This window comes from Bubalus bubalis, chromosome 1 (genome assembly GCF_019923935.1).
Source record: "Bubalus bubalis isolate 160015118507 breed Murrah chromosome 1, NDDB_SH_1, whole genome shotgun sequence".
Lineage (NCBI taxonomy): Eukaryota > Metazoa > Chordata > Mammalia > Artiodactyla > Bovidae > Bubalus > Bubalus bubalis.
Genome location: NC_059157.1, coordinates 114,582,012 through 114,608,655, shown reverse-complemented (window position 1 = coordinate 114,608,655; position 26,644 = coordinate 114,582,012). Strand labels below are relative to the sequence as shown.

Genomic DNA, 26,644 nt, shown 5'->3' with positions numbered 1-26,644 from the left:
AAAAACTGTGGTGTAGAAGTATCCGATCTTAGTGTAGCTGCAGACACTGAGGTGGTGATCTCTCACTGAGGTCGTTTCATTTTAGGTAGAGTGCTGCATTCATCCCATTGAGGAGCTCACTGAGCATTCCTCATGTGCCAGGTTTTTACTGGGTGCCAGGGGTACAGAGTTGGAATTGCTCACAGTACTGAATTAATTTTTAAATGTGTGTTGTCACTAGAATTTTCCACTCCTCAGAAATTTTCTGGGTTAGAGGAGTGAGGATATGAACCTCTTAAGCTTCTACCTTCACCATCCAGACTTGTGTGAGATGTTGAAAATTAAGCATGTCGGCAAGCCGTGTGGAGAACCTGCCTTGTTCCATGCTCTGGGCTCTTGTTCCAACTCTGGGAATTGAGTTTTCTTATGGCTCTTCTCACTGCTCAGTTCAGTTCAGTTGTTCAGTCGTGTCCGACTCTTTGCGACCCATGAATCGCAGCACGCCAGGCCTCCCTGTCCATCACCAACTCCCGGAGTTCACTCAAACTCATGTCCATTGAGTCAGTGACGCCATCCAGCCATCTCATCCTCTGTCGTCCCCTTCTCCTCCTGCCCCCAATCCCTCCCAGCATCAGAGTCTTTTCCAATGAGTCAACTCTTCGCATGAGGTGGCCAAAGTACTGGAGTTTCAGCTTTAGCATCATTCCTTCCAAAGAACACCAGGGCTGATCTCCTTTAGGATGGACTGGTTGGATCTCCTTGCAGTCCAGGGGACTCTCAAGAGGCTTCTCCAACACCACACTTCAAAAGCATCAATTCTTCGGTGCTCAGCTTTCTTCACAGTCCAACTCTCATATCCATACATGACCACTGGAAAAACCATAGCCTTGACTAGACGGACCTTTGTTGGCAAAGTAATGTCTCTGCTTTTGAATATGCTATCTAGGTTGGTCATAACTTTCCTTCCAAGGAGTAAGCATCTTTTAATTTCATGGCTTTAATGACCATCTGCAGTGATTTTGGAGCCCCCCAAAATAAAGTCTGACACTGTTTCCACTGTTTCCCCATCTATTTCCCATGAAGTGATGGGACCAGATGCCATGATCTTAGTTTTCTGAATGTTGAGCTTTAAGCCAACTTTTTCACTCTCCACTTTCACTTTCATCAAGAGGCTTTTGAGTTCCTCTTCCTCTTCACTTTCTGCCATACGGGTGGTATCATCTGCATATCTGAGGTTATTGATATTTCTCCTGGCACTCTTGATTGCAGCTTGTGCTTCATCCAGCCCAGCGTTTCTCATGATGTACTCTGCATAGAAGTTAAATAAGCAGGGTGACAATATACAGCCTTGATGTACTCCTTTTCCTCTTTGGAATCAGTCTGTTGTTCCATGTCCAGTTCTAACTTTTGCTTCCCGACCTGCATACAGGTTTCTCACTGCTCAGATCCCAGAAGTATCTGAAGCAGCAATTTACCAGTGACTGTGAAAACTGGAGTAATCTGGACATTGGACCTCACCTTACTACCCTTGTTTCTCTACTTAGAAAGGGAACCTGTGACGTGGACTCTGCACATGCTTTTGAACTTCAGGCCTAATCCAAGGTCATGGAATTTGGCTTGTGAAGGAAATAATGAAACTTTAAAAACAAAGGAAAAGCCTAAGAAAGCCATGAAAATGCCAAAGATAAAATCTTAATCATGTATAGAATTGGGTGGCATTAACTTTTTGATATTATGGAATAACACATTAGGAAATTTTCCATTCTTAGTTAAGTTGAAAACACTGAGAGACCTCTGGTGACTAAAATAGTTATTCTTAGAGCTACTTTGGTTCCCTTTCTTCAGTGTTGAGCTGTCACTTTTGAGTTTAGTCTTGATTTTGGAAACTGTTATATAACTGATGGTAAGTCTCTGCTGCTCAGTGCTTTGGGTGGGGTGTGGCAGGATTGGATGGAGCCCTGTTTTCCTTTGGGGTAAGTGTTCTTGACTGTCAAACACTGACCTAAGAACTCCACCCAGATCCAAACTCTCCCTGCTGTCTGGAAGTTGCTCTAAGTGAGTTCAGCCTCCTGAAATTTTGTGTCTTGTTAATGAAAGGTACCGGGGTCTGTTAGCCTGACTTCCATCAAAGCCATTCGACTGACACTGTGTTGTGGTGAAGGAAAGCACAGTGTTTATTGCAGGTGCCAGGCAAGGAGACTAGGCAGCTCATGCTGGAAAGACCCTTAACTCCCCAAGGACCGTCACAGAAGAGTCTTTAAAGGCCAGGTTAGGGGTGATGGTTGCAGGGAGCCTGACCAGCTTGTGAACATTCTCCTGATTAGCTTATGGTGAAGTAGTAGCATGAATTTTTTTTTTTGAATTTCAGCTGGTCTGGGGTCTACCATCATCATGCAGTCAACTTGCTCTACTTGGTGGGGGCTTTAGTTTCTGCAAAACAACTCAGGGATATGACTCAGGATGTCAGTAGCCCTTGAGGAGGAGCTAAGGGTCCTTGACCTGGTTTTATGCCTAAGCTGTTATTTTGCTTTTCTTGACTGCATTTCTTTATTTCTGCATTTTCTCACTTCTCTGATTAAATTTCCTCTTTGGAACTTGGGGGAGGCCTCGGAGGAGGCTAAAGCTTTTCTACAAACAAGAGTCAGAGGACACAGGGCAGGAGGAAGGTCTATCCCTGGAAGGCCCCTCGGACTTGTTGTCTTCTGGACATCTTCCTGAGCCCTTGCCTATTGCCCTCTGACCCAGAGGATGGGACCTCCTATCACCCCAGTCCACAAACCCCAGCCCCAAAGTCTTGATCAGGTGACCCATCATCCTTAAGCTAAAGGAATATACTTCTCAGGTTGCTATTTTATGTTGTTTGACATTGCAGTATTGGCCTTTAGGCAAACATTGTAACAATGCAAGGAGAATCTACTTTAACACACTTTTTAGTATCTTGAGGTGTTTTCCTTGGGAACACACTGAGGCTAATTTGTACTCTCCATAAGCAAGCATGAAATAGTAGGATTATTTGCATCTCCTGCGTTTCCTGCCACCACCAGACACACACACACACACAGCTGCCTGTTACCTGCACTGACCGTTTGCATTGTGGGAAACTGAGGCCCAGAACCTGGACTAAATCACTTTATGATTCTTGGTTATAGATTCAGACTTGGGGAACCTTGCAAGTAAATAGCTAACCTTGTTTCTACTGAATTTTGCTCATTTTGACTAGCTTGAGACCCTTCCCAAATCTCTCTATTACCAGGTTCAGCCCTTCCTGCCACTACTCAAGCATGAAGCCCACAATTTTCCAAGTCTTCCCTAATAAGTGCGCTTTATTTTGGTCAAAATTTTAGGAAACAGTTAGTCTCTGTTTTGCTCAGTGAGTTTTCTCTGGGTTGCATAAGGAGAGTACACACCAGGCTGAAGAACACACGTGGACCAGGAGGCCAGCTGAGGCGCCCGGTTTTATGACTGTTACTCGAGAGGCACAGACTGTTCCTCTTAGTAGCCATTGAGTGTCTGGCTGTTGTTATTGATTAGACTGGACCCACTTTTCCTTAAATGAGCCTTTGTTAGCCTGTTATGATTTATAAAATGCTCTTGATGTGAATGATCTCATTTGGTTGTTTTCCTCTACCGGGAGTTGGAGGTGGCTGTTACTGATCAGGCCTGTGGGGGAGACTGTGGCCGAGAAGATTGGCATGTTGGCCACACTCCCCACTGGTGGTGGTTGGCCCAGAGCCTTGACCTAAGAAAAGCACACCTACCCTGACCCTCAGGGGATTCTCTTCTCTTGGCAGCTGCTTCCTGCCATCTCATGGCTTGGCTGGGCTTCTGGCAGCCAGGCTTCAGCGTGGCCCACTCTTGTCACATGCCACACCGACTCTGTCCATCAAGAGTGCTGCTCCAGGCTCTGAGCAGTGGCCAGCTGAGGATGGAATATGGAACCTGTTCACCAGCCACAACAACGTGACAGCTTTCCAGGTTGAAAATAGTCACCCTCTCATCCTGTCGCAGTGACCAGAGGAAAGGGGAGAGAATTCACGTCTCCCCAGATGCGGTTGGCATTTCCCCACAGTGCCTGCCAGGCAGATCGGGCAGATTAAGCCACTTGAGAAGTTGATCTGGGGCACCTCTGTTTCTTTTGGCCGCAGGCCTTCTGTTTTTCTTTCTGAGTCAGCATTCTTGGGGGCCTGTGAGGACTCTGGTTCATTGCATTCAGCTGATTACATACTCCTTTGAAACTGGAAAGGTGAGTTCATTAAGGAACTCGGGATTTTGCATCTTCTCTCCATGGCCTGAATCTCCCTGTAATCGATAGAGTTGGGTCAGACACCAAGGCCTTTCCTTGGTGCCCTCGTGTGAAATGCAGCAGTAATAAGAGGGACTTGGCAGCTGGGCACCAGCATGGAGAAGTCAGATGCTAGGACCAGAAAGGCAACAATGTCCTTTGAGAAGGCTCTGCTGCCTTTGACAGTGGAGTCTTGACTTTCTAGCCAGTGAAAGCGAAAGTCGCTCAGTCATGTCTGACTCTCTGCAACCCCGTGGACTATACAGTCCATGGAGTTCTCCAGGCCAGAATACTGCAGTGGGTAGCCTTTCCCTTCTCCAGGGGATCTTCCTAACCCAGGGATCAAACCCAAGTCTCTCACATTGTGAGCACATTCTTTACCGGCTGAGCCACAAGAGGAGCCCAAGAATACTGGAGTAGGTAGCCTATCCCTTCTCCAGAGGATCTTCCTGAGCCAGGAATCAAACCGGGGTCTCCTGCATCGCAGGCAGATTCTTTACCAACTGAGCTATGAGGGAAGCCCTGTCCAGCCTGAGCTATCATCTTCAAGTAATCTTGAGGTTTGGGAAAGCTTAGCTTGAAGCAGCAGCGCCTTGCTTGCTTAGTGGTGCTTGCATTCACCGCTCATATGCAGAATGCAGCATGCAGTCCAGCAGATGCGGGCAAAGGGTGAGGGGCTTATCAGGGCCTCGCCTATTGGGAAGCAGCGTCAGCTGAGCTTGTCAGGGCTGGTTCATTGATACTAAGCCAAGGACAGAGGAGCAGCCGATCCCGGGACTGAGGATGCATCATTGTTCACATCTCCGAAGAGCCTTTTGCTGGAGAAATCTGAACAATGCACAGGCACGGTAGTGAGTGCAAAGCCTGTGACTTCTGCTTGACCACAGCCATGTGTTGCCACAGGAAAGAGTTTCTAATTTTTATTTCTTGTGTCATCCTGAAGTCTCTGTTTTTCTTGGGCATTTGTTGAGAATTTGAAATATCTCAAGAGTCATGTTTAAACATCAGTAATACTCCTTTTCCTTTTCTAATTTCTAGTATCAGATATCTTCTCCAGGGTTTCAGGCTTGTCCTGATGGCGTTCACAGCCTCCAAGAGCCAACAACATATTCTGAGCATCTACTGTGTACCTGACACCATGCTAGGCATTGGGCAAGCAAAAATAAAACACTGCCTTTGATTTTGTATGGGTTTGCAGGCTAATGAGATGCGTCACATGGGGAAACAAATGTATCTGTGTGATAAGTGATGTGTACTATACTCTCCCTGTTAACTATTCTAGTTGACTTAAGAACATGCTCAGGACTCTAAAGAAAAAAAAAAGAATAGAGAAAGAGAAACCCTTAACCCCCGACCCCCCTCACTGTGAGCTCCTCTCCTCCATACTCACAGCCGTATTCCTCAGAACATTTGTCTGCACCCACCGACTACATGAACTACCTCCCAGGCAGCCCTCACCTCAGTCCAGTTCGGATTCAGCCCCACGATTCCACCAGAGCAGGTCTTCCAGGCCCCATATGGCTGTGTCCTGCTACGCCTAAGGCTTATCAGCCCTCCTCTTGACCTGAGTGTTGAATAGCAGCTGACCGCCTTTCAGTGCTGGGATTGTCTGCGGCATGGCTTAGCCATCTGCTCCTCTGGAGTGTCCCTCGGGCATTTCGCTGTGCCCACACCTTCAGTCACCCTTAAGTTGCTCGGTTGCTCAGACCTGCTTCCAAGCTCCCTTCAGCTTTGTATGTCTTAAATGCACCTCAATCTCAGGACGTTTCAGACTGATTTTATGATCTTCTTCCCAGCCGTGGTTCTCTCCTGATTTTCCTTATCTCCCCCTTTCATCCACCTGTACAAGCCAGAAACCTGGAAATCATCCTTTTTCCTACCGTCTCCTCAACTCCTGCATTCCTTCTACTACCAAGTCTTGTGCACTCCCCTCTTCTGTCTGAAATCCGTCTCCTCCCCATCTGTACTGCCACTCTCCTAGTCTGTCTACTCCCCATACTGCGGCCAGAGTAGTTGTTTAAAAATAAATATATGCTGCAGATATATAAAAAAACAAATATATACTGCAGCCAAAGTAATTGTTTCAAAACAAAGATACACTAAAGTTCAGCATGTTTCAGAAGCTTGGAGTGGTTTGGAATGGCCAGAACTTGGGGTGCCTGGGGGCACAGGGGCAGCTGAACAGACTCGAGAGGTAGGCCTCGAACAGCCCCGTATGTTGGGGACAACAGTTTAAATGTGGAAGTTGTGCTTTCGGTGGTGAGGAGCTGTTGAGTTTTAAGCGAAAGGGTGTCATGACATAGTTGACAATTTAGGGAAGTGATGGAGGAGGCCACATGGACACTGACCTGGGGAAAGGACAGACCGTAGTGTGAGGACTCAACCAGGGGAGCGTCGCAGTGTCCAGCTGAGGCACTCAGCCTCCCTTTCGGGAAGGGAGTTTATTGTCCAGCCATCTGGGGGCTACGGAATAAATTCACGCTCCTCAGTCTAGCCCTCAGGCCCTCCTTCCTCCACAGTCGGCCTCCTGCCCTCTTTCCCTTCCTTCCCTTCTGTCGGTTTCTATACACACTTGCCCGCAAACACGTACGCCTACAAACACACATGCAGACAAACAGACCCATGTCTAGCCCCTGGGTGGCCATTCTCATCCACCTCTCCTTTTCAAATACTTCCCCTCCAGGCTGCCCACTCTCTCTATTCATCCTCACAAAGGGATGCATCCCATTTTTTGCACCCCAAATGCCTTCTGTCCTCTACTATTCCAAAACCTGTAGCTTAGCCTAGAGCCTGTCCCAGTCTCTCGCTGCTCTGACCTGGAATAGCAAGTGCCAGTGTGGAGGGATGGGAGAGCCCACCTAGTTACCTACTTGCTGTTCACATAGGAAAATAGAGGCCAAGAGTGATTTAATGATCAGTGATTAAAAGGGCCAGCCTTGGGCATGGGTCGGTTGCACATTTTTAAGCTATAAAATACCCTGGGTCACCTTGAACATTTATCCTGTGTGTTGTTCTAGTTGTTCTGACTTAGTCATGACTAAGTCACGACTGGGCTGGAGAGGCAGTGCATGTAGTGGTTAGGCTCCAGAGTCAAACAAATGTGGTTCCAACCCCAGCCCTGACTCCTACCTGCTTTGTGACTTTGGATAAATTACGTGGCTTCTCTAGGCCTCATTTTCCATACTTGCAAAAATTAGGGTAATAATTATATCAGTGGGACTATTAATGAGAACATTCAGATTAAGTGCTTAGAACAATGCCTGTCCTGTTGTAAGTACCCCAAAAAGTTTCTCTATTAAGAGATTTTAATGACTTGATGTCTCAGTGAAATTAGACATTCCTGAAAGGCAGTACCTGATACAGTTCCTGTAGTGCACATTAACAGAGAATTCCCCTGGTCCTGTGAGATAGACAAGCCACTGCGCCTTTTTTATTGATGAAGAAGCTGGACCGCTGCCAGAGCCAGCAGGTGGCTGGGAGAGGTTGCACGGTAGGTAGCTCCGTCCAGAAGAGGTGCCCCCAGCTGAGGGGTTCCAAGTCGAGTGGCAAGGTAGGGCCGAGTGGGTCTGAGGAGAGTTTCTGTAGAGCTGGCGTCGGGGTTGGTGTGGAGCAAGGAGCGCTGTGCTCTCTTTGGGAGGGGCAGCCCTTAGTTGGCAAGTTCTCCAGTCAGTAACTCATCCTTGGCAAGAGCAGGCTGTGTTTACAGGCTCGGGAAGCCCGTGGTGAGAAGGACACAACCCTTCAAGAGCAACTTCTCTCCTGCCCTTGGAGATTTATTTAGTTTCCGCTGAGGTGTCCGGAGCCAGGCCGAGATCGCTCACATGGGAACTGAGGAGATGTCCTGTGCATTTCCCTGTTCTCTGTTTTTTCCAGCACCAAAAGCCAGTGCATGGAAGGGAACACTGAGACAGGGAGGGGCCCTTCCCATGGGGACCAGACTCATGACACGAGAACACTCGGCTGTTATGTAATCCTAACCTGCTCCTGGGCCAGGCGCCAGGAAGAGTGTCTCTCAGGAGGGTTTTCCCCTTCCCAGCCCCGGACACAGACACGGACCCTTTAGAAGCCTGTGTGTGTGTTTGGCCACAAGGAGGGCAGCCCAGATCTGGCTGTGGTTCACCATGGAGACTGTGTGAGTGCCAGGATGTCTGTGACCATGCCCTTCTGTCTGCTGTTGTGTCCACAGGCTCAGAGAGCAGCTCTGGACACTGGCTGATGCTAAGGAGGGCAGGGCTGTGCACTGTCTGCCTCAGCAGTGGCTTGGGATCCCCGAGTCACACAGACACCGGGGGACTGGAGGCACACAAAGCTCTGAGTTGGTTTTCCTGCTTTTTTTAAAGACGGCTGTTAGAGAGTTCTAGAGGCTGTGCCCCGGGTGTCACCCAGAGGTGTCCACACCGCAGACAAGGCCTGACTTCTGTGGCAGGGAAATCACCCAGATGAGCGGAGGTTTTCCAGCCCACATCCCTTCTTTTTCTTTTCTCTCTTAACCACTTCCTGTTTACATGCTGCCCGTCCTGGGAAGAGTGGGAGAGAGAGGAGGGGGAGATGACGGGCAGACAGAGGGCTGTGGGAAGAGAAGTGTTGGGGGCTGTGAGGGAGGCAGAAGCTGGAGTATATACTTGGATGAGAGAGGGATGCTGCCAGTGGGAGAGGAAGAGACGGGAGTGAGGGACGCAGCCCTCCACTCCTCAGCCTGGAGAGGAAGGGCTGCAAGCTGATCAGTGAAGGAAGCAGCAGTGCATTCCCAAGCTGGATGGAAACTATTTTTGGACCTGCTGTGGAGAGAGATGATTTGTACCCAAAGCATCTGACGTCTGTGGTAACCCTTGTTCCTGGGCTGGGCCAAGATGGGGAGAAGACACCCACTTCTGTTTCTGCCCCGTCCCAGGCTGGCTCGCTCCTTCTTCCAGCCCCAGGGCTCTCACGCAAGTTCTCTGAAGTCACCCCAGGGCCCTCTTGGGTCTCTGCAGACCGGCGTCCAGCTGGGAGCCGAGGGCCACATATGCTCTGCCTCAGATGTCCTGCTCTCCCTGCTGAGGCTGGAACCCCGCCCCCCACACCCCCCTCCTCCAACACACACACAAAACAGGGCCTCCGGCACCATTGGGTGTCAGCCTCCACAGCAAAGCTCTGGGGTCCAGCGAGCGGTCCCACCAAACCCTGAGTGTTCTCTCTTTGGGCTGGATGTGGATTAAGTCACTTTCCGGGAGCTTGTAACTCTGGAAGTCTGTTTTTTTTTTTTCTTTGGCTGTACCATGCAGCTAACCAGATCTTAGTTCCCCAACCAGAGATTGAACCTGGGTCCCGGCGGTGAAAGCGCTGAGTCCTAACCAGTGAGCCTCCAAGGAATTCCCTAACCTTGGAAGTCTTTGATCCAAGCTCCCAGAAAGTGTTTCCTCTCCGAACTCTGAGATCATCTGCTCCAGGCTTCCCTTCCCTCACCCCCCCTCTATTGTGACGGCGACAAGGATGGAGCTAGCTAGCGTTGACTCAGCACTTCTGTCATTTAGTTGCTAAGTTGTGTCTGACACTTTTGTGACCCCCATGGACTTTAGTCCACCAGGCTCCCCTGTCCATGGGATTTCCCAGGCAAGAATACTGGAGTGGGTTTCCATTTCCTTCTCCAGGGATCTTCCCAACCCAGGATAGAACCTGAGTCTCTTGCTTGGCAGGCAGAGTCTTTACCACTGAGCCACCAGGGAAGCCCATATGTCAAACACAAGTGCTTTATACAGGTTAAGTGATTGAACTCATAACAGCAAGCCCACAAGGGAGGCATCATTATTGGCCCTATTTTATTTTTTTAAAGAGTGTTCTAGATTTTATTTAAAGTTACAGTTTACTGAATTTTTATTTTTTGGCCATGCTGCATGGCATAAATGCAGGACCTTAGTTTTCCAACCAAGGATGGAAGCCATTCCCCCTGCAGTGGAAGCACAGAGTTTTAACCACCGGACTGTCAGGGAAGCCCCTATTGGCTCTCTTCTAAAATGAAGAAACTAACATACAGAGGGGTTAAACATCAGTTACTTCTGGCAAATAGCAGAATCAGGAGGCAACCCAGGCTCCCTGATTTCAGAAGCCACGTGTGAGCCGCCGCTCTACCGCCTCGGTTCCTCAATGTTTCCTGTATCCCTGCTCTGTTGCCTATCACCCATGTTCCGTGGTGTGTTTACTCCCCTTCACCCTTTGCCTCATGCAGGAATGTCCACCCCTCCTTTTCCTGAGGACAGGGGGCCTGGCTGTCTCCTATCTGAGTCAGTCACCCCTCGCCTGGCAGATCCTTGCTTTCCACTCCCTTGAACTCCCCCCCTTTGAAGTTGTGTCCTTCCACGGAACAGTCCCATACTTTTTCTCATCCCTGTCTTCTGATCACCCCGGAACAGTGCTGTGACCACTGTCCAGAGCACTGATCCTTGCTTGCTCCGCTCCAAGGGCAGTCCTGTGTCAGCTGCTGCACTATAGGGCTTGATTTGCAGTAACATCAGTATTTCTGAAGACACTCCCATGAGGAAGGCATTGTTCTCATGGACAGATAAGGACGTGATCATCAGTCAGGTTTAGAGATTTGCCCAAGGTGACATAGCCAGTGGTGCAGGATACACTTGAACATGGTTCACACACTTGAACAAGTATGCACAGCCCCAGCCCTTCACGCAGCTGATCAGGGTTATCCTGAGCTCCTCCGGCCACAGCCCTCACCCCAAGCCGTTCAGTCTCCCTTCACCACTCCCCACCACTTCCTCCCCACCTCAGTCTCTTTCTGCTGTGATCTCTTTAGAGTTTGTTCTTCCCTTGATCCCTCCACTTGCCACCAGATTTTCTCTTTTCTGTATCTTTCTCTTTAATCAGAAGGATGCTTAAATATCCCCTCTTTAAAATCCCCAGCCTCCTTGCTCCCCATCTCTTCCTTTCCCTGAACAACCAGATTCCTTGTGGGAGCTGCCATGCTGTTTGTGGCCACTGCCTCACCACTTTGTCACTGGATTCCACCCTCACATACCACTGCACTATAGAATTTGCCCTTGTTGGCCTCTGCAGAGCACTGGTTCTGGCTGGGGCTTCCTCACAGGCCCCCCATCCCTCCTCTCCAGCAGCTCCTTCCTGCCCGCTTCCACGGCACCCCTGCCTCTGAATAGCCCGTATTCTACTTTATCAAGGGAGGCAGGGGGCTGCATCTTGGCCCGTGGCCCACACAAGCACCGTTTTGCTGATGGAAAGCTGTTGAATTCTGTAGAGCTGAAATTCTGTATAAATAGACACATTTACAACTTCCTGTCCATTTAACTATCAATCATTCCAACAAAGGTACTAATAATAACTTGCACATGTAGCAATTCACAGCTTACAAAGTGCTTTCACATGCCCTTCAGTATCCCTATCTGTATGTAATGAAAAAATTTTTTACGTCTGCAGAGTATTAAACAGGCATCATGAAATTCAGCACACTCTGCCAAGGTGCTGGGGAAGCATTATAAATGAGCTCTGTTATGATAAGGACTCCTTGCTTCGGCCCTCTGGGTGTTCCCGTTCCCCGTGCAGCTCTCCTGGTAATAGATGGGTTATTGAGCCTGGGGATGGGACCCAAGTGGCCCTTGTCATTTTAATAACACATGGTCCTCCTAGGGCATTAGGAGAGGCCAAGGGCTGACCAGAGGATGTGGAAATCTGCCTGTGTGGGTCGAGGGAAAGGCAGGTTGAGGCCCAACTGCAGGGTCTGAGATGTTTGGGTTAGCATACATTGTGACCAGATTTACATGCTTTGTGACACTCTGTACAGGTCACGCTTTCTGGAGGAGACGTGGAAGCTTTAGGCTGAGATGGCGCGTGGCTGTGCCTTGTTGCCAGCTCCTCTGGTTGGGAGACCGTCCTTGGAGGACGGTGTTGAGGGTGATTCTGAGGCTAATCCCAGGCTCCCTGGCAGAGACTCCCCTGATTAGACGGTAGGATCTGCCGTGGGAGTGAAGGAGGGCAAAGTGCATGCGCCCCTCTCTGCTGGAGCTTCTTTACACTGTCTTGGGAGGCAATGGACCACCTGACGGACAAACTGGGGCCATCTAGGGAGTCCCTGAGGACAGCCCTTAGGCGGATTCAGCCATTCCACCAAGTGTGGCTTCTCTCTAGTGTGACTTGCTGGGACTTTGTATTGGAACTGGCAACTGTTAGAAGCCAAAAAGCCCCATGGATGAGGACTTTCCAGGGTCCTGTGGCCTCTGTGCCTCCCACCTGCTGCCCCCACTAATGGCACAGCTCTTGTGTCCTCACTCACAGGCTCTTTGCACAGCGTTTCCTTCTCTCCATGTCCTCGCTGCTCAGGTGCTGGGGGCGTGGCTTCCAGGGATGGCTTACGTCTCTGGCCATGAGTCCTGCCCCTCACCACGGAGCCACAGTGGTGACCACCGACTCCTAGTATCTCCTGCCTGTGACTCCTAACTCTGCTCACACCCCAGATCCAGGACACATTCAACTGCTTTGACCTTGGGCTGGGTTTTGGAGCTCTTGGGTTCTCATGGGTCATATGTGCCCGAGGCAGCTGGGTTTACTTGCCAGTCAACAATCATGGGGGAAAGTACGAGCAGTTGGCAACTTTGCTATCTTCTCATTGAGCAGATCTTTTCACGTGAGATGCTCAGTCACAATGGGGAGCAAGTTCTTCTTTCAACACACACATACCCACACTTCACCACAAAAAATAATAAACTACCTCTTCTCCAAACCACTGACAGTTTGGAATAGTTGTCAGGTTACATCTGGTTCATTGTACATTGCTGCCAAATACAGAGTAAGAGGGAAAACAACACTCATCCAGGTCAAACAAGCAGTCTCTCTGGCCTGAGTAGTGTCTTTGCTGCATGTAAATATGGCACCAGCCATGCCTCTTCTGATATTTTTGCTTTATGAGATGCTGCTATGTACAAGCCATTGGAGAGGCCAGAGCTAATGAAAAACCTACCCCTGAAGTGCACTCACTTTGAGATGCGTTTAAAAATGATGGATGGAAGGAGGGAGGGATGTGTGATGGAGCAGGTAACACGCTGGCGGTGGGAGAGCTGGTAAACAGGCGGATGTTCACACCACAGTCTTTTCATCTTGGCTGCAGGTTTGGAATTTTCATAATAAAATGTTGGGGGGGGGGCAGAAATTACCCTGACAGTGAACCATTTTAATTTAAAACAGGCTCCTGACCAATGTGGTCCCGAGGTCGAGAGTGAGGGAGCTAGCTATGTGGATTGGATCCATTTCATTTGGGAAGACTTCCCTGTGGAGGGTGATTTCCTGCCTGCCATGGCTGTTCGAGGACTGGAGGAGAGGAGGGGTGTGCAGGCCTCCCTCCCTGGAGTGGCTGTGTGCTCTGCTCCCCCCCTAACCGTAACCCTTGAGCCAGGGATGCTGCTCTCTCCTGTGGCCCACAGACCGCACGCCAGCTTCCAGGCAGTTAAACTGCATTCCGCAGCCTCCTCCTGGCTGGGCCTGGCTTTCCTCACCTCTCCCAGAGGGCTGCCATATGCCTCCACGCTGCCTGTGAAGTGTGTGTGTGTGGGGGGGCTGTTGCCCAGTGCAGTGTCTGCCGGGGCTCTGCGTCCCTGGGCTGTGGTCCATGTGTGGGGGGTTTGGTGGGGGAGGCTTGTTGGCTCCAGATGGCCACCCTTGCGTCCCGCAGGTCCCAGGCACTACAGTGAGGACTGGGCAGAGAGGGGGACAAGAAGGAAGTAGGGGTGAAGCAGCGCTCTGAAGTTAGGTCCTGACCTGAACTGTGGATCACACTCGCTGGGGGCCCTCACAGAAGGTGCTGAGACCCAACTACCAGGACAGCTGACTCAGGGGTGGGAGTAGAATGCAAGCCCTCCCCCGACATCTGACGCCATCCCCTGTCTGTCTGGTCTCCTGCTAGTGTGTCTGTGGGTTCTCAGTAAATACAAATTCTTGGTCCTTTTGGTATCAGTCTTAGAAGAATGGCATGAGAAAGGAAAGTATGCTACAATAGTAGTGTAAGGAAGACTTTTTAAAAAACTGCCATTTGTAGCACTGCTTTCCGCTGTATTAGCACAGAGAACAGGAGATCCATGAACAGTCAGGCCCCCTGGAAGTTTGCACTCCCCATGCGCCTCACTGCCCAACAGGTGCACGCATGTGCCTGGCGCACACACAGTCCTCTGAGCCCAGCAGCCCCCCTTCCCTTGATGCCTGCAGAGCTTGGAGGGGATGCCCGACCCCTCTTCCCTTGGAGGCTGTGGAGCGAACGGGTCCCTCCTGCACGGGGGAGCCGGGGGACCCTCAGCTGGTTCTCCTCGTGATTAGGGCCTACTCTGTCTCCTGAGAGGCTGCAGGTCCTCAAGGTCAGACTGTGGGTCCTTGAGCCATGCTCCGGGTTTGGGTCCTGGCGCTGTGGCCACCCTCAAGCTGCTCCGTCCTTCCGTGTGTCGTTTTCATCACTTGTGAGCAGGAGATAGTTGTAAGAGTTCCGTGAGCCCACGCTGTAAAGCCTGACACATTCATAGTGAGTTCAGTGTTAGCTGCTGGCGCCCTTGGCCCCTGCTCCTGAATCGTCCCGCTCTGGCCACAGCTCCGGAGTGAGCATCCCACTGAGACTCGGGACAGCGCCTGTGTGCATTTCCGTTGCGGCTGTGGCAGGTTACCACAAATCGGTGACTGAAGACGACTCCAGTGTGTCCTCTTACAGCTCTGGAGGTCAGAGTCTGCCATGGTTCTCCCTGACTACAGTGTCGGTACCAGGAGGGCCACAGTCCCTGCAAGGCTCCAGGAGGGTCCTTCCCTCACCTTTCCCATCTTACAGAGCTGTGCTCCTTGCGCTCCTGGCTCCTTGAGGCTGCTGCCTCTCTTCAGAGCTGGCAGCACAGCATCTTGCTTCTCTTGGCCGTGGCCACCACCTTCTGCAGTCAGATCTCCCTTTGCCTTACTCCTACACGGAACCCTTGTGATGGCACTTAGGGTCCCAGGATAATCTGGGAGAATCTCCCCTGTCTCAAAATCCTTCACTTTACCACGTTGCAAAGTCTCCTTTGCTATAGGGGGTCACATCCACAAGCCCTGGGGCTGTTAGTCACATAACCGGGGAGACAGGAAGAAGTCCTCTGGGGTCCTGGGTCCAGGGCACAACTTGGCCAAGTTCTGGACAAACTTGGAGCAGCATCCAGCCCCGGCAGATGACATGCACCGCCTGGGCGCCTGGGTGTCACCTCGTGGTGGCACCAGGCCCTCTTTGTCTGCCCGGTCAGAGTCTGAGGGCACAGTCTGTGTCTCATTGTTACATCCCCAGGGCCCAGCACGTGGCAGGCACCAGCTTGGTTGTGTGTTCGTGCAAGCAGGCTGGCACTGATGTGTGGTGTGTGTCCTTCTAGGCCATGGCGAGTGTCACTGCGGAGAATGCAAGTGCCATGCAGGTTATATTGGGGACAACTGTAACTGCTCGACAGACATCAGCACATGCCAGGCCAGGGATGGCCACATCTGCAGCGACCGTGGGCACTGCGTCTGCGGGCAGTGCCAGTGCACAGAGCCAGGGGCCTTTGGGGAGACATGTGAGAAGTGCCCAACCTGCCCCGATGCCTGCAGCACAAAGAGGTAAAGCCCCCATCCCAGCTTCTCCCCCAGACCATCCTGCCATCTGGCCAGTCAGCCTCCAGGGCCGCCAGGCTCTCACTGCCCATCTCCCACACCTTGCCCATGCAACCTTGTAGGGGAATGAAACTCTTACTCGCATGAACTAGAATAGGGCCTTTGAAGCTCTGGTTCCATGGAGATTTTGTAAAAACAAAACAAAAGCAAAACAGAACAACAAAAAGCAAGACTGTTATTCAAGTTTAGAAATTACCAGATTACTAGGTTAAATGAAATTGAATTGATTTTGGTACCAAAATAGCATCTTCTTGAGCCCTTACTCTGTCACTGAGTATTTCAAAAGGACATTCAGCATGCATGTTTTTTCCAAATGAATTTAACCCTCCCCATTAACATCTCCCAGTGTTTCACAGGCCACCTTCCCTGTATAGAAAATACTGCTTTAAACAAAACATCATCAGAAGGTAGATTGGACAGGAGGGCATCCGACCTAGATAAGGCATGCCAGGAACAAACTGCAGTGGCTTTTGAATTTTCTGCTCCATTTGCACAGATAATGGAGCGGGTCTCCGTGTTGCTGCTGAATGCAGAGATTGTCCAGATACAGGCTCCAGGCCTCCACTGACCCAGCCACAGGGTCGCGTTCCCCAGTTGACCTCGCAGCTCTGCCTCCACATTCTGACAGAGCACAAATGAGAGGGAATGAAGGAGAGCAGGGAGTTACTGCGTCGGGAGAGCAAGAGTGACAGCTTGCCTTGCTTTTGCTAGAGAAGCAGCTGTGCCATCGTCGTCCTTGTGCTGAGGGGCCAGGAGGGAGGGGCACAGATAATCAGAAACAAGTAATAATACAGACGTTGTTTCCTTTTGGCTGGGAAATGCAACTGTGCAATTTTTTTTGGCAGATATCCCTTCCAAATGCCTGGCCCAGGCTCCTAATGAGAGGAGGTCATGCTCCCCGAGTGGCTGGGGCTGCCGGTCAGTCTGAACTCAGAAACGTTCTGGGTGGCAGAGCCCCTGTCTGGACGTTTGCCACAAATAATCCAGGCGTGGGTAATTGAAAGCTGGCCGCAGATGGAGAGACAAGATAGACAGGGCCAGATTTTATTTTGTGTAATTAGAGGGAAGCCAGGCAGAGTAAGGGAAAAGAAACACAGATCCACTGTAGACCTGCTAAGAGCGGAGAAACAGCAGAAATGCAAATGGAAACGTCCCAGGGGAGGAGGTTAGGACCCTGGGTCTGGAGCCCAAATAGCTGTGGCCATCTGAGCCTGGACTCTCAGCCATTATCAACATGTAATGCCTGAGGGAGGCACCCTCCCCCCAGCTCCCACCAGCAAAGCCCTTTGGAGTCTGTGCTCCCAGACCTTGGGGCATGTGAGGCTGTTGGGAGGTGGGGATGAAGCTGGGACAATACGTGTGGAACAATAAAAGCTGATAAGACCTGTTTCTTTGCCTTCCTCTGGAGCAGCAAGGCAATAAAGGGTCGGCTTAGGTCAGTTAAAAGGCCGCTTGGGAAGACAGCCTTAGCTTTAAATGTTTAAAGCATTCATTTCCAAGAAGACATGGATTTTTTTTTTTCATCCATTAAACAACACCAAAGGAGCAAGGAGAGCAAAGAGATGCCATCAAGGAACCTCACTATTCCTTCTTACTTGTCTCTGGGCCACACTGACACTGCCTCTTTCACAGCCTACTTGTAACTTTAAAAAAACAACAACAACAAAAAAATGAAGTCCTTTTGATAGTGCCTCATTTCAGGCTGTTTTTCTACTCACCGCTTTGCTGAGAACCACCAGATTTCCAATGCCTTATGTCCTTTTTCTTCCCCTCTGGTACTTCAGAGCAGGCAATCTCCACTTTCTAGAACTAACCAAACACACCCTTCACCTTGGGTGAGTTCATATTCAGCCTCAGCTGATTTCAATTAACAGACTCCCTGAGCAGAGTCTGTCTCAGCAGCTTGTTTGTTTAAAGGCCAGACTTATGTTAATACGTGACTATAATAAATCACAAGTTTCAACCCAGTGCGAGGAGCACGTGGGTTAAACTGATTTGCCAGTGTGGATGATGAGGGAATGTTCCCTGGAAGCAGGCCTGTCCTTTCCTGACTGCAGGGCCTGCAGGTGGAGGCCTCCGTGGTGAATCCTAGTGGAGACCGGAACCAGACACCTTTCTTTGCAGTGTGTTGTGGGGAGGGGGGAGGGCAGCGGCATTAGTGTGAAGGACCAGAGGAGGAGCCACCCCTTCCTGGTGCCCAGCCAAGTCTCAGTACCCGCCCACTGGGCTCTGGCCTCAGGGGAAATGCAGCAATTCTGACTTGTTTAACTCCAGAATGTTTCCATGAAGTCATTCCGGGAGAGAGGAATTTGGTGGCCCATCCTGGAATGGTTGAATTCTTCAAACTATTAGAACCCTAGTAAGAAAGTCTTATCTGCTTTCTCTCCATGATCTACTCACTCGCGCAGTCCTCCTCAATGTTCAGAAAGCAGAGGAAGGACTTGGGAAGGGACTTGACGGAGTGGCGGGGGTCCTGGGTGCTGAGCCCTGCTGCCTTTGAGTCCGCATTTCCCTCACCTGTAAAATAGAGCCGCATTTCCCTCGCCTGTAAAATAGAGCGACTTAATGAAACGCTCCCAGCTCCCTTCAGGCCTGGCATCTACTGCACAGGTTTTGTCCTGGAAATGTACTAACTGGTTCCTCCATCCCAAGGAATTTAAAAATGAAAATGAGAAACCTAATGCATGGCAGTTATATTTCCTGCCATATTTTTCCCAGACAGCCTTCCGGACACACAGCCCTGTTGGTCCCCATAGGCCGGTGGGGTATGGACTGCTGTCCCCTGTGTCACTGAGGCTCTGTAAGCTTCCCCTCACCCCTGCCACACTCTGGTGCCAGGACACAGCTGCAAGGAGGCAGTGGCCCGCCCCACATGCTTAACTCCAGAGTCCTCACCCCATTTCCTGGAGAAGCCCCTGTTTGGGGGATCTCTTTGCTCCCTGCAGGTCACCGAGCACCATCAGCTGCAAGTGGACAGTCAGCTGGCAGTTTTGTTGCAACCCACTTCTCCCTGGAGTTGAGTTCTGGCCACCCCATTTATGCACCTCCCCACAGTCCCCCAGAGGGGTTAGGGACCCTCTCTCCCCTCCACAACAATCTCAATGAACCATTAGAGCTTGGCTCCCATGCCACGTGGGCTCTGTCTGGGAGGGAGAAGGGGGAAGGGCCGAGTCTCCAGGACAGTGGTCCTCAGCCCTCACCTTTTTGCTCAATCCCTGAAAGATCAGGCTCCATCCCTAGAGATCCAGATTCTGTGGGTGTGGCTGGGCCCCGGCAGTGATGTCCTAAAAGCCCACCCAGAGAGGTTAATGTGCAGGAGGGCTGAGAGCCCTGCCTGCGTGATGGTCTCCTGGTGGGGATCTTGGGAGTTGGGCCACGGGGGTGTGAGAACCCCTCCTCAAGGCCAGGAATATTTTTTTTTTTTAATCATCAGAAGCTCCCTGTGTTGGGCAGACTCCTCAGGGAGGCATTTGACGCAGCGGAGTGCAGGTGGATGTGGCTCCTGGTGTCAGAATTTGAAAGGCCTCCAGCCTGCAACTTGACATGGGGACCAGACACATCTCTAAACTCACCTAGGCTCCTCCAAGGACCTTCAGGCTTCCCTGCATGAGGGCAACGGGGGGGACAGTAGGGCTAAGCAACTGAAGATGGCAGAAGTTAAAGCTTCAGGGGCCTAAAGGAGGGCTGGGATCTGTACTCTTGGGGCATGTACTCGGTTACATGTGTGGAGCTGATCCACAGCATTTAACACCCACATTTATCGCCTCTCTTCCAAAGAGACTGTGTCGAGTGCTTGCTGCTTCACTCAGGGAGCTCAGCTGACAACCAGACCTGCCAAAACCTGTGCAAGGACGAGGTGATCACACGGGTGGACACCATCGGTGAGTATGCCGAGTGGCCTGGGCAGCCGGCCCCTTTTGGATCCTGGCAGTAGATGTAGAGACGTAGAGACTCTATCCTGTGGGGGTCTTCAGGGCTGCCTGGCAGACAGGACGCTAGTTTTAGCCTTGAGTTAGGAAGTAGCCTCAGGTCCTTGGCCAGTCCTTGCTGGCTCCCCAAGAGGACTTGGGGTACCTGGGCTAGGGCACAGGTTCCAGGCTCTCCCTGTTCATCGGTGTCTATCCTGTCCCTGGGCCCAGTCCCTTCCTAGACACATCTTCTCCCAGGCTTCCTGAGAAGTTGGTGTATTAGTTAGAATAAGTACTGTTAGCTGCCACAACAAACAGGCCCCACACCTCAGTGACTTAACAAAACAGAAGTTGGTTTGTCACTCACTGAAAGTGAAGATGTTCCTGGTTGACAAAGCCTCCATTGGTCCTTCATGAGCCCAGATACCCTCTCAGTTTTGGTTCTACCCTCCCCCATGCCCTCAGAAGCCTCTCCATTGAGTCTACAAATGGGGAGGACAGAGGGAAGGATTGGATGGGAGGTTTACATGGGCTGGACCTGGAAGGGTACATGTAACTTCCCCCCAGAATTCAGTCACCCGGCCACATTTACTGCAGGAATGGTGGGAAATGCCATCCAGGTGCGCCCAGGAAGCTGGGAAACCACGTTTGGTGACCAGCTAGCCAGTCTCTGCCCCATTTAGCCTCAGCCCAGCACAGCTCTCTTGATGCTGCTGGCATCAGACAAGGCAGAGCTTGCATTCTGTCCAGGTGAACCCAGGATAGAATTCCTGCAGGTCTCTCTGCTCCCTGTTCCTGCCTCCCTGGTCTTGATTGATGCTCTGGCCAAATCATGGCAACCAAGTCATGAATGCCATCAGCGCATAGTCACTGAGCACCTACTGTGTGCCAGGGCTTGTACTGCACCTGGGAGCCAATGGGGAGCCCCCCACCCACCCAGTCTGGCCTCTCATGCCAGTTTTCCTGCCCTGCTTCTGTCTTGTGACTTGAGACCTGGCTCACAGCAAGTTCTGCCTGCAGACCTGGGCCATTGCCTCATGACTGGACACCCACAGAAAGACAGGGCAATGCCTCTCCTGACCCACTGACTACTCCGTCACTCTGGAGCAAATGTTGCTGTTCATGCACAGCTGTGACCTGAATCAGCTGCTTCACAGAGAAAGTTTCTGTTCGAATTCAGCAGTTATCCTTCCTTCCTTCCCCCAGGCTTTCACACACACACACACACACACACACACACACACACATGCTCACACTCAGCCAGACTGGGCTTACGGTTAGGGTTTGAGAGGAAAAGCCCAGTTTCTATTCAAATTCAGCAGTTATCCTTCCTTCCTTCCTTCCCCCAGGCTTTCACACACACACACACACACACACACACACACACTTGCTCACACTCAGCCAGACTGGGCTTACGGTTGGGGTTTGAGAGGAAAAGCCCAGTTTCTATTCAAATTCAGCAGTTATCTTTCCTTCCTTCCTTCCCCCAGGCTTTCACACACACACACACACACACACACACTTGCTCACACTCAGCCAGACTGGGCTTACGGTTGGGGTTTGAGAGGAAAAGCCCAGGCCTCTGCATCTGATAACCACTCAAAACTGTCTGGTCCCAGGTAGAGCCTCCTTTGAGCCACAGGCTTACAGAGGGTGGAGCTGGAAGGCGTTCCATGTCACAACATAACCTGCAGTTGTTACTCAGGACCCATGGGTCATTCTCTTATCACCCGCCTCCCTCTTACTTCACACTCTTTCTGGCTTCCTTCCCCCCTAGAAATCAGTCTAACCCCCACCCAGGGAAGCCTTGGACTGTGGATAATGCCTCGGGGGTGGGGGCTGGAGGGGGTGGGGACGGTGGCACCTTCACCTCAGGTGACAGCCATGTGGGGACAGCAGGTGTGAGGCAGTGTGAGGAAAGGAGCTTCTTCGCACGGGGAGCAAGGCAAGCAGTGTGCACCATGCTGGGGGCTGGGAGTCTCTCTCTCGCCTCGTGGCCTCGTGGCACGCTTGTTTCACATCTCAGGACGGCACTGCCAGCTCTCGGCCTCTGTGGCTGGCTCTCGGCAGGGGGCTCGAGCGCAAGCTCTCACTCAGGCCTCTGCGGGCAGCCGGACAGCCGCTTCTTTCTCCAGTTCCATTGTCCTGCCCACCTGGCCACAGTGCGTCCTTTCCTCCCACATCCCCACAGTGAGTGTTACAGAGGTTCCCTCACGTGGAGGGGAGTTGGCATCCCTGGGGCAGTTTAACTCAGTGCTGGGCCTGCATTCTTGATATGAGAGTCTCCCAGTCGGCCCCTCTGCACCCCTTTTCTTTGGGGGCAGGATTTGGCTCTTCACCCATCCCTTGGTGGCTCCGAGTTACTCAGAGAGATACTCAAGACATCTCTGCTTGGTTTTCTTCCAGTGAAAGATGACCAGGAGGCTGTGCTTTGTTTCTACAAAACCGCCAAGGATTGTGTGATGATGTTCACCTACTCAGAGCTCCCCAGTGGGAAGTCCAACCTCACGGTCCTCAGGGAGCCAGGTGGGTGAGGCCTGGCCCCGTCTGCTCCCCCGGGCCACTTGGTTTCTGACTTATCACCCATCCTCTTCTCGCCATCCTTTCCAAACTCCAGAGAGGGGAGGGACACAGTTCCCTGTGAAGATCAGGATCTAAGGCCTCCTCTACCTGACTGCTGTAGTTCAGAAGAAAAATGATTGTTCATCTGGGGACCATCGCTGGGGCGGAGCTGGGGGGCTGTGACTGGAGGGAATGGGAGTTATAGGAGGATAGGGCCCTGCCCTGGGGGAGTGTCTCATCTCAAAGGAAGGGGTACAGGGGTGACAGTAAGCACAAAACACACTTAACCTACATGGCTAATGGCAGTGTGAATGTGCAAGGCAGGGCCGGACCATCAGGGCTAGGCATCAGGGAGCTCTGGGTACATGCATGGCCCTGGCTGGGCTGCCGCTTCCTGGAGTGGAGTCCAGGAAGGGTAGAGTGCTGGGTTAACATTCCCACAAGTGCTGTGCCCAGCCGCTGAGGACAGCACGCTCTGACCCAACATGGACATTTCTGCCTCCTGCTCTGGGCCCAGGGACCAGTTCCTTTTCCTTGGGATAATTAGGGTTTCTGGTATGACCCCTTTTATTCTTTGGAGGAGGTTGGAGCGGGGGTGAGGGTGCAGGAAAAGATCTGCTCTCTTGAGTTCGCAGCATTGCAAACTGCTTCCACATGAGGCCAGACCACATAACATGCCTTCCCGAGGCAGAGGCAGAGGGAAGGGTTGTGGTCTCAGCCCAGGATGCACGCCTGAAGAATGAGGCTTTGTTTCCAAGCGCTGTCTTTGTGGTTCTTTGAAAATAAGCACATTTGCTCCAAAGGCTGCACACTAAGGGCTTACAAATGTTGGCTGGCCCCCAGCCCAGCCCTTGTGGAACGGCTTCGTGAAACCTCCTGCCGCCTGGTCTACTCCCGAAACCATTTACGTGAAAGTTGAGACGTGGTCCAGCATCCTGTGTGGGAGGTGGGGCCGGGCTGGAGCGTGGGTGCTTCGAGTTGGGGGTTGCAGCTGTGCGGAGGGTGTGTGGGAAAAAAGTGGAGCAGCCTCCAAGTTCTCCTGGACTTTGCCCTCGATTTGCTGTGTGGCCTTGGGACAATCACCAGCCTTCTTTGAATCTTTTACTTCATGTGCATTGGAGAAACCCGCCTGCCACCCACACCTCCCAGAAGCCATGTGAGGGTCTTATGAAGCACAGGAGGACCTCTGGGGAGAGCTGGTGGGCCTGAGGTTGGAGGGGGGGCATGGTGATGCCGGCGGCTTGCTCACCGTGCCCTGGTCCTCTATCCAGAGTGTGGGACCGCCCCCAGTGCCATGACCATCCTCCTGGCTGTGGTCGGCAGCATCCTCCTGACTGGGTTTGCACTTCTGGTCATCTGGAAGCTGCTCGTCACCATCCACGACCGGAGAGAGTTCGCCAAGTTCCAGAGTGAGCGATCCAGGGCCCGCTACGAAATGGTACGCCAGTGGGAAGCTGGAAGTGGGAAACATGTCAAGCTTAGGGGTCCAATTGAGTTCAGGCAAAGGCCCCTCACACCAGAGGGCTCCTGGGAGCATTCAGAACAAAGAAGTGAAGCCTGAGGGGTGGTGGGTACCCAGTTCTGAACACCCTGCACAGAGCCCCACACCACGTCCAGGTCAGGAGACTCATGAGCAGAGGTGCTGGGCACAGCCTGAGCAGGGGGAGTCTGGACGGTCTGGACACAGCCCAGGAGGGGACCCCCTTACCCACAGTCTATTGCAATGTCTGTGTGTGCCTTGCTTCCCCAAGCAGACTGCATGTTACCCAAGGACAGAGCACAGTGAGTGCCCCCTGAAGTCCTAGTTAGTTTCTGTTAAAACTGGAAGGGACTTTAGAGACCATCTGATGGACAAGGTCCCTCATTTCAGAGACGGAGAGAGAAAGTTCAGGGGAGGGCGGGGCCCTTCCAGGCCAGTGGGTTGGAGGAGCAAGTCTTGCAGCACAGGGCAGGCACCTCCACCTGCACGCTGAGCCCGCTGCCCTCCTGGTGACTGACCCTGGAAGGGCCTCCAACCCTGTGTGTTCGAATGAGTGAATGAACTAACACGTGTCCTTTTACCCTCCGTGTTCTCTAGGCTTCAAACCCTCTGTACAGAAAGCCCATCTCCACACACACTGTGGATTTCACCTTCAACAAGTTCAACAAATCCTACAATGGCACAGTGGACTGACAGCTCCTTCCCCTCAGAGGGCTGGAGGGGGCAAGCTGTCAAGCCAGAGACTGACACGCTCTGGACAGCTGCTCGGCTTGATCGCTGCTCCCTGCTCCACCGAGCGCAGAGACCTTCCGGCAAGCCCGGGCAGGGAGCCTGTGCAGGAAGGCGCCCGGCTGTGCCGGCTGGCCACCCCTCCAAGCCTGGCCGCGGTACTCTCGGCTCTCCTCAGCACGTCCAGCTTGTCGTCTCAATGAACTACTGAGACGCGGGCCGCGTCCTCCTTCCGGGAGGGCTGGGCCTCAGATCTGGCCCCACGAGAGGGCTCTTGGGAGTGTCAAGAGTGTGTAAAATCCACAGTCTGGCTTTGCTCATGTTGATCATGTTTGTATGAAATAAAATGATCGTGCATTTATGTATAGTTCTGATTCCCGAGAATTACCTGCCTGTTGTCTCTGCCTCGCACGTGGGTGTTGGTGAAGGGATCGAGACGCCTGTTGGAGGCATGTAGTTTGCAGAGGTCAGCTTTCTTCTGTCCACGTTCATCTAGTACTTTTGTAATGAAAAGGAAAGAGATTGTTTGGGATTGAAAGTAAAGATTAAAACCAAAAGATTTTGTGTCTGACACTCTTCATGACATGCACTTACCTTTCTGAAGTCCCCAGCAGGGACACCACACAAGCCAGTCCAATACTCCAGACCAGGGCTCGTCACACAGAGCTCCATGCAGTACTCAGGGGGCATTTGGCAGGGGCAGGGAGGCACTCCAGGGAGGGCTGAGCAGATGTCTTTGGACACTCCCAGCTTTTACTTAGGTTTGAAACTGTGACGATCACCCCTTTGGCTTCTTTCCCATGTCCCAGGTGTTAGGCTGAGAATTGTGCAGGTGAAGAAGGGTCAAGATGTGGCTTCCACATAAAGTGACTTCTTGCACATTATAACAAGTTTCCTGTCAGCTGTCCTTCCTGCAGGGCCCTTTAAGGCCTCTCTCTATCCATATCTGAGTCAAATCTGATCCTATCCCCTGTTTATAGACAAGGAAAATCACTGGAGGAAGGGATGGGGCTTTCCTAGGTGTCATTAAGTATAACTAAGGACAAGCTGGTACAAAGAGCAGGCCTCACAAGCAAAGGTACCTGCTCCTTTTTGCAACATCTCTTTCACTAATCACTTAGCTGCTGCTGGCATCACTTCAAGGCTATTGGGCTTTCATTCCAGATTCATCTGTTCTCAGCCTTGGACCAAATTCCCTTTACTTCATTTCGGCAAACGCTAAGACAAATGTCTATTAATAAACAGCCATATTTATTACCTGGGGCAAATATGAACAGATCCGTGTTTCCTTTGTCCTGTGTAATTAGGATGAAACAGAGACCTTGCGGCTTGGTGAAACTGCCTTAAATCCTTTTTGGAATAAAGCCAAATGTAGGTAAATAGACACAGGGTGGTCTTGTGACTTTTCGAAACTGAGAAAAATATGATTTCAGAAGAAACGTTGGATTTCTCTTTTGATTGTGGGTTTCCTGACGACACGGTTAACTTGTTCAAAGTCTGATTTTCTACCAGGTGGCTCTGTAAGGGCACAGCATTCTTGAGCCAGGGACAGAAAGGATGACTTGCTCCAGGCTTCCACCTGATGTGGAAGTTCGGGCTATTTCCTCGGTGACACCAGATGGCTGTTGCTCACAGTGCCCTGCTGCCCCCTGCTGGAGGCTCTGGGGACAGCTGTTCAGAGACCTGACGAGATTCTGACCCAGTGTGTGATTCCCTTCCTTTTTTTGGTGATTTGGCCAGGTCCTCACTGCCTCCTGTTAACGCAGATAATGGAGCAGGAGCTGAGGGTGCTCTGGACCTTTGCTCTGCCAAGCTCTCTCAAACCGAGGGCCCATTGTTTCTGGGCTGTGGAAGCACTCAGGTGAGAGTGAGCTGCAAAAGGACCTGCCGCTGTGTGGCCACTGGAGGAGCACATGCCTGGTGGCCTCTGGAAATCTCTTTACTGTTATCTGTTTGGACAGGTAATTAGTAACGTGTTTGTTGGAAAGGAAGAGTGGAGGTGGCTATTTACCTTTGTAATCAATCTTTGTTGACTTAATACAGATTTCCAAATGGTACTTTATT

The 26,644-nt window shown here is 51.5% G+C and overlaps 1 protein-coding gene across 1 annotated transcript in view; it reads left to right on the top strand.

The window, feature by feature from the left end:
* ITGB5 (integrin subunit beta 5) overlaps window positions 1–24,947 on the top strand; it is a 113,851-nt gene extending 88,904 nt beyond the window's left edge. The window contains exons 11-15 of the mRNA XM_025282464.3: window positions 15,625–15,847; window positions 19,679–19,782; window positions 22,216–22,335; window positions 23,643–23,809; window positions 24,449–24,947. Of these exons, the coding sequence (XP_025138249.3) occupies window positions 15,625–15,847; window positions 19,679–19,782; window positions 22,216–22,335; window positions 23,643–23,809; window positions 24,449–24,544 (710 nt within the window). The 3' untranslated portion in view covers window positions 24,545–24,947. The remainder of the gene's footprint in view (window positions 1–15,624; window positions 15,848–19,678; window positions 19,783–22,215; window positions 22,336–23,642; window positions 23,810–24,448) is intronic.
* Window positions 24,948–26,644: the final 1,697 nt, after the last annotated feature.